At 46.6% G+C, this 13,571-nt stretch overlaps 1 protein-coding gene across 1 annotated transcript in view; it reads right to left on the reverse strand.

The window, feature by feature from the left end:
• The window catches only part of LOC128690554 (uncharacterized), a 331,846-nt gene that overhangs the window by 114,656 nt on the left and 203,619 nt on the right, over positions 1 to 13,571 (reverse strand). Inside the window, exons 18-22 of the mRNA XM_070089803.1 lie at positions 7,122 to 7,397; positions 6,845 to 7,030; positions 4,366 to 5,283; positions 4,057 to 4,319; positions 916 to 3,024 (exon numbers count right to left, since the gene is read on the reverse strand). Coding sequence (XP_069945904.1) covers positions 916 to 3,024; positions 4,057 to 4,319; positions 4,366 to 5,283; positions 6,845 to 7,030; positions 7,122 to 7,397 — 3,752 coding nt within the window. The remainder of the gene's footprint in view (positions 1 to 915; positions 3,025 to 4,056; positions 4,320 to 4,365; positions 5,284 to 6,844; positions 7,031 to 7,121; positions 7,398 to 13,571) is intronic.

Raw genomic sequence — 13,571 nt, forward strand, 5'->3', positions numbered from 1 at the left:
ATTGGTGGTGGTGGTGTTATTATTATTATTACGTTATTAATGTTAAGTAATTTTACTCTTAATTTTATTATAATAATTATAATAAAAAATTATTAATAATAATAATAATATTATTATTATTATTATTATTATTATTATTATTATTATTATTATTATTATTATTATTATTACGCTCAAAATCCTTCAGTTATTTCACACGGTCACAAGAGCCGCACTATAATTATTTTACAGAAAAAATACCATACCACTTATAAAATAATCAAATTGGCACCTACACACTCCAATAACAATTCCAACCTTCGTTTGAATAGAATACACCTGTGGTGAAAGTTTGAAGCCGATCGGAAGAGGCATTCTCGAGTTATCACACCGAAACCACAGCTGACAATAACCTTGACTATGAACGTGAAGGAACGTCGCCTACAAATGTTAAAAGTTGCATGACCTTTGCCCTGGTTACAGCAGAGCAGCGTTGGAAGTTTGAAACTGATCGGATGAAGCGTTCTCACGTTTTAAACGAAAAAGAAGAGAAAGTCGACATGATTTAGGTCCTCTTCGATCAACACCATCTGAAGAGAGAATATCCAGAGGAGACATGATAATGAAGTGTAAGATACTTATAGGCAGAGACAGAGCAGACTTGACCCGTAAAATCCAATATTCGGAAAAAAAAATCGAGAGAAAAAAAGTACCGATATTCGCAAATGTGATTCAATTATTTTCTTTGTATAACTCAGTGTTATTTTTATTTTATTTCTGAAAATAAGTGATCAAGACCCCGAATAAGAATAGTGAAGGAAAAAAAGCAAAAAAGGAAAACTGTGACAATCACCATTGAACTAAATAGGTACTTGATCCAATATTGAGAAAATTCAATATTGAGAACAGTCTCAGGAACCAATTAATTCCGAATACAGAGGTTGTACTGTGCTGGAAATGACAGACACAGTGACGAGAGGACAGACACAGTGACGAGAGGACAGACACAGTGACGAGAGGACAGATACAGTGACGAGAGGACAGACAGTGACGAGACGACAGATACAGTGACGAGAGGACAGACACAGTGACGAGAGGACAGACACAATGACGAGAGGACAGACACAGTGACGAGACGACAGACACAGTGACGAGAGGACAGACACAGTGACGAGAGGACAGACACAGTGACGAGAGGACAGACACAGTGACGAGACGACAGACACAGTGACCAGAGGACAGACACAGTGAGAGGACAGATACAGTGACGAGAGGACAGACACAGTGACGAGAGGACAGACAGTGACGAGACGACAGATACAGTGACGAGAGGACAGATACAGTGACGAGAGGACAGACACAGTGACGAGACGACAGATACAGTGACGAGAGGACAGACACAGTGACGAGAGGACAGATACAGTGACGAGAGGACAGACAGTGACGAGACGACAGATACAGTGACGAGAGGACAGACACAGTGACGAGAGGACAGACACAATGACGAGAGGACAGACACAGTGACGAGACGACAGACACAGTGACGAGAGGACAGACACAGTGACGAGAGGACAGACACAGTGACGAGAGGACAGACACAGTGACGAGACGACAGACACAGTGACGAGAGGACAGACACAGTGACGAGACGACAGACACAGTGACCAGAGGACAGACACAGTGAGAGGACAGACACAGTGACGAGAGGACAGACACAGTGACGAGAGGACAGACAGAGACGAGACGACAGATACAGTGACGAGAGGACAGATACAGTGACGAGAGGACAGACACAGTGACGAGACGACAGATACAGTGACGAGAGGACAGACACAGTGACGAGAGGACAGACACAGTGACGAGAGGACAGACACAGTGACGAGAGGACAGACAGTGACGAGACGACAGACACAGTGACGAGGCGACAGACACAGTGACGAGAGGACAGACACAGTGACGAGAGGACAGACAGTGACGAGACGACAGACACAGTGACGAGGCGACAGACACAGTGACAAGACGACAGACATAGTGACGAGACGACAGACACAGTGACGAGAGGACAGACACAGTGACGAGAGGACAGACAGTGACGAGACGAAAGATTCAGTGACGAGAGGACAGACACAGTGACGAGTGGACAGACACAGTGACGAGAGAACAGACAGTGACGAGACGACAGACACAGTGACGAGGCGACAGACACAGTGACGAGAGGACAGACACAGTGACAAGACGACAGACATAGTGACGAGACGACAGACAGTGACGAGAGGACAGACACAGTGACGAGAGGACAGACACAGTGACGAGCAGACAGACACAGTGACGAAAAGGACAGACACAGTGACGAGAGGACAGACACAGTGACGAGACGACAGACACAGTGACGAGAGGACAGACACGGTGACGAGCAGACAGACACAGTGACGAGAGGACAGACACAGTGACGAGAGGACAGACACGGTGACGAGAGGACAGATACACAGTGACGAGAAGACAGACACAGTGACGAGGGGACAAACACAGTGACGAGAAGACAGACACAGTGACGAGAAGACAGACACAGTGACGAGAGGATAGACACAGTGGCGAGACGACAGACACAGTGACGAGACGAGAGATATAGTGACGAGAAGACAGACACAGTGATGGGAGGACAGACACAGTGACGAGAGGACAGACACAGTGACGAGAGGACAGACACAGTGACGAGAGGACAGACACAGTGACGAGAGGACAGACACAGTGACGAGAGGACAGACACAGTGACGAGAGGACAGACACAGTGACGAGAGGACAGACACAGTGACGAGAGGACAGACACAGTGACGAGAGGACAGACACAGTGACGAGAGGACAGACACAGTGACGAGAGGACAGACACAGTGACGAGAGGACAGACACAGTGACGAGAGGACAGACACAGTGACGAGAGGACAGACACAGTGACGAGAGGACAGACACAGTGACGAGAGGACAGACACAGTGACGAGAGGACAGACACAGTGACGAGAGGACAGACACAGTGACGAGAGGAGGAAGCTAAAAAAACACAGAACTACATGGTTCTTGGGAAGATACTTAAGTTGACGTCAGGTTGACACAGAAGTGGAATGAAACAGATAAGGAGGTGGTGGAGGTAAAACCCCATACACAGATTCAGGAGTATGTATGATATGGCCCAGGACACAGGACTGTGTATGTGGGTCATTTTATGACGTTAATAGGCAGGGTCATTAGTCTCGACCCTCTCAAACACAACTGGGTGCGTACACGACACAGGAAGTCTCAGGTATAAAAGAAGACAGTAACAGACAGACACAGAAAGCAACAGAATGACGGGCAGGCAAACAGGAATAGACTGACAGGAACAGAGAGACAGACACACAGGAACAGACAGGGAGACAGATACACATGAACAGACAGTAACTGATAGCTCACATACAATAAGTACAGACAAATACAGAGGCAGACAGACACATACACAAACACATACATAAACAGACACAGACCACACAGACACAAACAGACACACACGCACAAACACATACACAGAAAGATACAGACACACTCAGACAGATACATACAGAGACACATACACAGACATGCATAGACAGGCAGACACAGACACACACATACACAGACAGACACAAAGAGAGGCGAGAGAAGGCAGGAGCAGTGGTGTCTTACCCCGCCACCAGGTGGACAGGTAATCAATGATTGCCCCTCCCTTCCTCCCTCCCTCCCTCCCTCCTTCCCTCCCTAACTCCCTTCCTCCCTCCTTTCCCTCCCCCTTCCCTTCTTCCCTTTCTTCCTCCCTCCTTTCCTCCCTCCCTTCCTCCTTCCTTCCTTTCCTCCCTTCTTCCCTCCCTTCCTCCGTCCCTCCCTCCGCTTCTCCCTCTCCTTCCCTCCCTCCTTTCCTCCCCTCTATTTCCCACCCTTTCCTCCCTCCCTCTCCTCCCCTTTCTTCCTCCATCTCCTTCCTCCTTCCCCTCTCTCTCCCTCTCTCCCTCTCCCTACCTACCTCGCTGTCTCCTTAACTCCCTTCCTCCCTACCCTCCTTCCCTCTGTTACCTTCTCTCCCTTCCTCCATTCTCTCCCTCTTTTCCTTTCTTCCCTTCCTTACTCCGTCTCTCGCTCTCCTCCTTCACCTCCGCCTTATCCAACATCTCTACCTCCTTATCCAACACCTCCTCCTCCAACACCACCCTATCCAACACCTCCTTATCCAACACCTCCTCATCCAACACCTCCTCCAACACCTTATCCAACACCTCCTTGTCCAACACCACTTTATCCAACACCACCTTATCCAACACCACTTTATCCAACACCACCTTATCCAACACCACTTTATCCAACACCACTTTATCCAACACCCACCTTATCCAACACCTCCTTATCCAACACCTCCTTATCCAACACCTCCTCTTCCAACACCTTATCCAACACCACCTTATCCAACACCACCTTATCCAACACCACCTTATCCAGCACCACCCTATTCAACACCTCCTTATCCAACACCTCCTTATCCAACACCTCCTCTTCCACCACCTTATCCAACACCACCTTATCCAACACCACCTTATCCAACACCTCCTTATCCAATACCACCTTATCCAACATCACCTTATCCAACACCACCTTATCCAACACCACCTTATCCAACACCTTCTCCTCCAACACCTTATCCAACACCTCCTCCAACACCTTATCCAACACCTCCTTATCCAACACCACCTTATCCAACACTTCCTTATCCAACACTTTATCCAACACCACTTTATCCAACACCTCCTTATCCAACACCTTCTCCAACACCTTGCCCAACAGCACCTTATCCAACACCACGTTATCCAACACCTTATCCAACACCATCCTATCCAACACCTTATCCAACACCACGTTATCCAACACCATCTTATCCAACACCTTATCCAACACCACCTTATCCAACAACTTACCCAACACCACCTTATCCAACAACTTATCCAACACCACCTTATCAAACACCTTATCCAACACCACCTTATCCAACACCTTATCCAACACCTTATCCAACTGCACCTTATCCAACAACACCTTATCCAACAACATATCCAACACCACCTTATCCAACAACTTATCCAACATCTTGTTCAACACCACCTTATCCAACACCTTGTCCAACACCACCTTATCCAACACCTTGTCCAACTCCACTTTATCCAACACCACCTTATCCAACACCTTATCCAACACCACCTTATCCAACACCTTATCCAACACCCCCTTATCCAACACCTTATCCCACACCTCCTTATCCAACACCAAATCCCACACCACCCATCCAAACACCCTATCCAACACCACCTTATCCAACCCCTTTATCCAACACCACCATCCAACACCTATCCAACACCACCTTATCCAACACTTATCCAACACCACATTCTAACACCACCTTATCCAACACCCTTATCTAACACCACCTTATCCAAAACCCACCTTATCCCACCCCCTTTCCAACACCACCTTATCCAACACCTTATCCAACTACCACCTTATCTAACCCACCTTATCCAACACCTTATCCAACACCACCCATCCAACACCACCCTATCCAACACCTTATCCAACACCACCTTATCCAACACCTTATCCAATCCCAAACCATCCAACACCTTATCCAACACCACTTATCCAACACCACCTTATCCAACACCTTATCCAACACCACCTTATCCAACACCACCTATCCAACACCTTATCCAACCCCACCTTATCCAACACCTTATCCAAACCACCTTATCCAACACCTTATCCAACACCACCTTATCCAACACCTCATCCAACACCACCTTATCCAACACCTTTATCCAAATACCACCTTATCCAACACCCCCTATCCAACACCACCTTACCCAAAACACCTTTATCCAACACCACCCATCCAACACCCATCCAACACCATTTATCCAACACCTATCCAACACCACCTTATCCAACACCTTACCAACCCCCAACCTTTTTATCCAACACCACCTTATCCAACACCTACCCAAAACACCTTATCCAACACCTTATCCAACACCACCATCCAACACCACCTTATCCAACACCTTTATCCAACACCACCTTATCCAACACCATCCAACACCACCTCATCCAACACCTATCCAACACCTTATCCAACACCACCTATCCAACACCTTATCCCACCACCTTATCCAACACCCATCCAACACCACCCAACACCACCTTATCCAACACCTTATCCAACACCACCTTTATCCAACATTTATCCAACACCTTATCCAACACCACCTTATCCAACACCACCTTATCCAACACCTTTATCCAACCCCACCTTATCCAACACCCATCCAACACCACCTTATCCAACACCTTATCCAACACCTTATCCAACACCCATCCAACACCACCTTTATCCAACACCACCTTATCCAACACCTATCCAACACCCCCCTATCCAACACCACCTTACCCAAAACACCACCCTTATCCAACACCTTATCCAACACCCTATCCAACACCACCTTATCCAAACCACCTTATCCAACACCTTATCCAACACCTTATCCAACACCACCTTATCCAACACCACCCTTATCCAACACCACCTTATCCAACACCCCCATCCAACACCACCTTATCCAACACCACTTATCCAACACCACCCATCCAACACCACCTTATCCAACAACACCTTATCCAACACCACCTTATCCAACAACACCTTATCCAAAAACACCTTATCCAACACCACCTTATCCAACACCACCTTATCCAACACCACTCTATCCAAAAACCCTTATCCAACACCACCTTTATCCAACAACCCCCTTTCCAACACCACCTTATCCAACACCTTATCCAACACCACCTTATCCAACACCACCTTATCCAACACCTTATCCAACACCTTATCCAACACCACCTTATCCAACACCACCTTATCCAACACCACCTTATCCAACACCACCTTATCCAACACCACCTTATCCAACACCACCTTATCCAACACCACCTTCTCCAACACCACCTTATCCAACAAACCTTATCCAACCCCCTTCCAAAATCCAAAAACACCTATCCAACACCACCTTATCCAACACCACCTTATCCAACACCACCTTATCCAACACCACCTTATCCAACAACACCTTATCCAACACCACCTTATCCAACACCACCTTATCCAACACCACCTTATCCAACACCACCTTATCCAACAACACCTTATCCAACACCACCTTATCCAACAACACCTTATCCAACACCACCTTATCCAACACCACCTTATCCAACACCACCTTATCCAACACCACCTTATCCAACACCTTATCCAACACCTTATCCAACACCACCTTATCCAACACCACCTTATCCAACACCACCTTATCCAACAACTTATCCAACACCACAATATCCAAAAACTTATTTTCACATCCATCGTTCTTTTCCCTTTTTTATCACATTATTTCGTCCAGATATGTTTTTTCCTTCCCAAAGTTTAATAACCCCTTCCTCCTCTCTCTTCTCCCTCCTCTCTTCTCCCTTCTTCCCTCCTCTCTTCTCCCTCTCTGTCTCTCCTCCCTTTCTCCCTTTCTCTCTCCTCTCTCTCTTCTCTTCTCTCTTCTTCCTTTCTCTCTCTCCTCTTGTTTCTCTTCTCCCCCTTTCTCTTCCTCTCTCTCTCTCTCTCTCTCTTTCTCTCTCTCTCTCTCTTTTCCCTTTTTCCTCTCTATTATCCGGGGAGCACTGAGTGACACGTGCGGATTTAGGCTTAGTGTCTTTATTTGAGGGACTGTCTCATATTTTCCACATTGTGTCTTTATTGTTAACCTAGTACAAAACTTTTGTAATAATGAATGATGATTATAATAATAATAATAATAATAATAATAATAATAATAATTATTATTATTATTATTATTATTATTATTATTATTATTATTATTATTATTATTAAAAATATTTTATTAACGATTATAAGAACATAAGAACATAAGAAAGGAGGAACACTGCAGGAGGCCTGCTGGCCCATACTAGGCAGGTCCTTAACAATTCATCCCACTAACAAAACATTTGCCCAACCCAATTTTCAATGTCACCAAGAAATAAGCTCTGATGTGCAAGTCCCACTCAAATCCAACCTCCCACTCATGACTTATCCAACCTAGATTTGAAACTACCCAAAGTCCCAGCCTCAATAACCCAACCAGGTGACTGTTCCACTCATCAACTACCCATTTTCCAAACCAATACTTTCCTATGTCCTTTCTAAATCTAAACTTATCTAATTTAAATCCATTACTGCGGGTTCTCTTGGAGAACATCCTCAAGACCTATTAATATCCCCTTTATTAATACTCTATCTTCCACTTATACACTTCGATCAGGTCTCCCTCATTCTTCGTCTAACAAGTGAATGTAACTTAAGAGTCTTCAATCTTTCTTCATAGGAAGATTTCTAATGCTATGTATTAATTTAGTCATCCTACGCTGAATGTTTTCTAACGAATTTATGTCCATTCTGTAATATGGAGACCAGAACTGAGCTGCATAATCTAGGTGAGGCCTTACTAATGATGTATAAAGCTGCAGTATGACCTCTGGACTTCTGTTGCTTACACTTTGGATATAAATCCCAGTAATCTATTTGCCTTATTACGTACGCTTAGGCATTGCTGTCTTGGTTTAAGGTTGCTGCTCACCATAACCCCAAGTCCTTTCGAATCTGTATGGCTAAGTTCTACATCATTTAACATATAAGTACTAGGGTTATGGGCACCCCAAGCTTCAGAACCTTGCATTTATCTACATTGAACTGCATCTGCCAATTTTCTGACCAAGAATAGAGTTTGTTTAAATCCTCCGAAGTTCCATAACATCTACGTTTGAATCAATTATCCTACCTATCTTGTGTCATCGGCGAATTTGCTCATATCACTAGTAATTCCTCATCAAGATCATTGATATATATTATAAACAACAACGGGCCCAAGACTGATCCCAGGGAACGCCACTTGTTACAGATCCCCACTCGGATTTAACCCCATTTATGGACACCTCTGCTTCCTGTCAGTGAGCCATGACTCGATCCACGAGAGCACTTTTCCTCCAATGCCATGAGCTGCCACTTTCTTTAACAGTCTATGGTGCGGAACTCTATCAAAAGCCTTACTAAAATCTAAGTAAATAATATCAAATTCTTTATTGTAATACAGCCCAAAAGCTTTACTGAAGAAAGTTAATAAATTAGTTAGACAAGACCGGCCTCTGTGAATCCATGCTGAGTATCATTAATCGCTATGCTTAGCGAGATGGCTTCTTATAATTTGAGCTATAATTGACTCTAGTAATTTGCCTACAATTGAGGTCAGGCTTATTGGGCGGTAATTTGACGGTAACGACTTGTCCCCTGTTTTAAAAATAGGAATTACATTAGCCATCTTCCACATATCAGACACTACACCTGTTTGAAGAGATAAATTAAAAATATTAGTTAATGGGTCACAGAGTTCCATTTTGCATCCCTTAAGAACCCTTGAAAAAACTCATCAGGACCCGGTGACTTATTTTGCTTCAGTCTGTCTATCTGCTTCACAACCATTTCACTAGTGACTTTGATGTTACATAATTTATCTTCTTCTAGCCCACTATAAAAATTAATTACTGGAATATTGTTAGTGTCTTCCCGTGTAATTATGATAATAATTATAATAATAACAACATATGAGTGACAAGTGTAGAGTGCACTCCACAAGTGCAGAGTGCACTCAAGTTAGAGTGCACTCCACAAGTGTAGAGTGCACTCACAAGTGTAGAGTGCATCTGCAAGTGTAGAGTGCACACAGGTAGAGTGCACTCCAAGTGTAGAGTGCACTCCACAAGGTAGAGTGCACTCCAAAGTGTAGAGTGCACTCCACAGTGAAGAGTGCACTCCACAGTGTAGAGTGCACTCTACAAGTGTAGAGTGCACTCCACATGTAGAGTGCACTCACAAAGTGAAGACTGCACTCCACAAGTGGAGCGCACTCCACAAGTGTAGAGTGCACTCCACAATTGTAGAGTGCACTCTAAGTGTAGAGCGCACTCACAAGTGTAGAGTGCACCTAAGTGTACAGTGCACTCCACAAGTGTAGAGTAACTCCAATGTAGAGTGTACTCCAGTGTAGAGTGCACTAGCTGAAGAGTGCACTCCACAAGTGAGAGGCACTCACAAGTGTAGAGTGCACTCACAGTAGAGTGCACTCATGAAGTGTAGAGTGCACTCACAAGTGTAGAGTGCACCCACAAGTGTACAGTGCATCCACATGAGAGTCACTCCACAAGTGAGAGTGCACTCATAATTGTAGAGTGCACTCCCCAAGTGTAGAGGCACTCATATGAGAGTGCACTCCAAGTGTACAGTGCACTCCACAAGTGTAGAGTGCACTACAAATGTAGAGTGCACTCAAATGTAGAGTGCACTTTGGCCCACAAGTGTAAAGTGCACTACGGGGTGCACCCCACAAGTGAAAGGATAAAGGTAAGTGCCTAAAAATTGGACACTCAATGAGGGGCACTCCAAAAGTGTAAAGTGCACTAAAATTAGAGTGCACTCCACAATTTAAGTGCACTCAAAAATAAGTGCACTACAAGTGAAAAATTTTGAATCCCCAAAATTGAGAGTGCACTCCAAAGGGGGTGGTAAAGGCATAAAAGGGGGAAGTGCACTCCCAAGTGTGAGTGCATTTTAAATGTAAGTGCACCCCAAAAAGAAGGCACTATAGATGCCCCCAAAAGTGAAAGTGCCTCCACAAGTGGGGTGCCCCCACAAGTGAGGGCACTCCGAGAGGCACCCACAAGTGAAGAGCACCCCCCAAAATGAGAGTGCACCCCACAAGTGAAGTGCACCCAAAGTGAGAGTGCACTAAAATGGAGTGAAATAGGTAAGTGCACCCAAAAAGTGAAGTGCACTCCACAGTGAAAGTGCACCCAAAACCGGGAGTGCACCCCCAAGTGTGAGTGCACTCCACAAGTGTAAAGTGACCCCAAAAGGGTTAAGTGCCTCCACAAGTGTAAAGTGCACCCCTAAATTAGAGTGCACCCCACAAGTGTAGAGGCATCAATGAGATGCACCCCAAAAAATAAGTGCATCCAATGAAGGGGCACCCAGTGTAATGCCCCCAAAAGTGAAGTGCACCCCCAAAGTGAAGTGCACTCAATTAGGGGCCTCCACAGTAGAGTGCACTACAGGTAGAGTGACTCCACAATGTGAGTGCACCAGGGTAGAGGCACCACAATTGTGAGTCACTCAAAAGGAGGGCACCCCCGGAGAGGCCCCAAAGGTGAGGACCCCACAGTGAGAGCGACCCCCTTTGGAGGCACCCCACAGTGTAAATGCATAAAACCCAAGTGAAAAATACCAAATGAGAGTGCACCCCACAAGTGTGGGAGTGCCCCACAAGTGAGAGGCACCCCACAAGGTAGAGGAACCCCAAGGAGAGTGACTCACAGGAAGTGCACTCCACAAGTGTAGAGGCACTAAATGAGAGTGCACTCCACATTTGGGGGTAGAGTGCACTAAAAATGGGCAGAGGCACTACAGGTAAAGGCACTCCACAAGTGTAGAGTGCACCCCACAAGTGGAGGCCTCCCAGGGAGAGTGAATCCACAAGGTAAAGCGACCAAAAGGAGAGTCCCACAAGTTGGGAGGAATAAGGTAGAGGCACTCCAAAAGGGGAAAGTGCATAAAGTGTAGAGTGCCTAAAAGTGTGAGTGCCTCCAAAAAGGAGTGCACTCCCTACACAAAAGTGACTCACGGAGGAAAAAGAGGCACCCAAAAACAGGTGTAAGAGACAGGGGGTAGAGGCCTCCCAAATTTTGTAGAGTGCCTCCAAGGTGATGTCACAAGTGCAGGGACTCCAAAGTGAAGGGGCACTAAAAGTGAGAGTGCACTCCCAAAAGGCAAGGGGGCCCACTCCAAAAATGGAGGGCACCCCAAAAGAGAGTGATTCCAAAAGGAAAGGTGCTCCAAAAAGGTGAAAAAGGCACTCCACAGGGTAGAGGCACTCCAAAAGGGGGTGCACTAATGTGAGTCCCACTCCCCCCAAGGGTTAGAGTGATAATAAATGTAGAGTGCACCCAATGTAGGCACCCCACAAGTAGATCACTCCAAGTGTAGAGGAATCAAAAAATGAGAGGCACTCCACAAGTGGAGCCCCAAACTCCAAGGGTGGGGTGACTCCACGGTGTAGAGTTTAAGAAAATCCACAAGTGGGTAATAAAAAGGAAGTGCACCCCAAAGATGTAATAACAAGTGTTTGCTCGTGTCCAAACCCACGAGGTTTTTTACGTACATAGACGGGTGTAAACCTGAGAATACACATCAGGGCCCTCTGCTCTGGCTCTGAGGCCCCAAGGGGCGGGAAAGTTTCCAGTGTGTTTCAGGTGGGGGGGGTTTGGTGTGGAGGGGGGTGGTGGAGTGGTGGTTTGGTGAAGGGGTGGTGTTGGGTGTGGGGGGGGGAGTGGGTTTAAAGGGGTGGGTTTTGGGTAGGTGGAGGGGGTGGGGTGTTGGGGGGTGGGAGTGGGGGGTGGTGTGGAGGGGTGGGGGGTTGGGGGTGTGGATGGTGGGGGTTGGGGGTGTAAAGAGGGTGGGGGTGTGAGGGGGTGGGTGGTAAGCAGGAGGGGTGGTGGGGAAGAGTGGGTTTTGGGGGGAGTGGGGAGTGGTGGTTTTGGGTTGGTGTGGGGGGGGGTGGTGGGGGGGTGGGTGGTGGGGGTGTGGAGGGGGGGATTTTTGGGAGGGGTGGTGTGTGGGGTTGGGGGTGGTAGAGTGGGTGGGTGGTGGTTGGAGGGGTGGGGTGGGTGTGAATTTGGGTGGTGTGTGAGGGTGGTGGGGGTGGGGGGGGGTGGGGTGAGAGGTTGGGGGGGGGTGGAAGGGGTGGGGGTTTGTGAGGGGGTGGGGGTGTGGAGTGGCGTTGGTGTGAGGGGGGGTTTTGGTGTTGGGGGTTTTGGGGGTGTTGTGTGAGGGGTGGTGGTGTGAGTGGGGTGGTAGTGAAAGTGGGTGGGGTGTGGGGTGGAGGGGTGTGGTGTTTGTAAGGGGGGAGTGGGGGGGTGGGTGTGGAGTGGTGGTGTTGGGGAGATGGTGACGTGATGCATAAACACACACTGCATGCATACACACTCAAATTAAAAAAAACATACATACACACTTTTTATACACACACTAGACAAAAACAAACATACACACACACACTCAACTGGGGCATGCAAATAATATTTACATTTATTCGGCGTATGTACACACTCTCATATAGGCTTCTTCCAACCAGTGAACAGGTGCTGGGGTTTAATGATTCAGGGGACCCATCGTTAATCAGTACCTTGGTTCAGCCAATCATATTGTGGGTCTGACAGTTGCGAAGGTGATGTGGTAGCACTCACGATTCACTCTTGCCAGATTCATCCAGCTGCTGGTTGAATGTGGTGGTCTCTGTCTCTGGCTGTTGCCCTTACCTCTTGATCACCGTGTTACTATTATTTTCCAGAGTTTTGTGCATAATGTACATACTTGTAAATATAATCGATTTAGTAAAGGG

Source organism: Cherax quadricarinatus, chromosome 29 (genome assembly GCF_038502225.1).
Source record: "Cherax quadricarinatus isolate ZL_2023a chromosome 29, ASM3850222v1, whole genome shotgun sequence".
NCBI classification, from domain to species: domain Eukaryota; kingdom Metazoa; phylum Arthropoda; class Malacostraca; order Decapoda; family Parastacidae; genus Cherax; species Cherax quadricarinatus.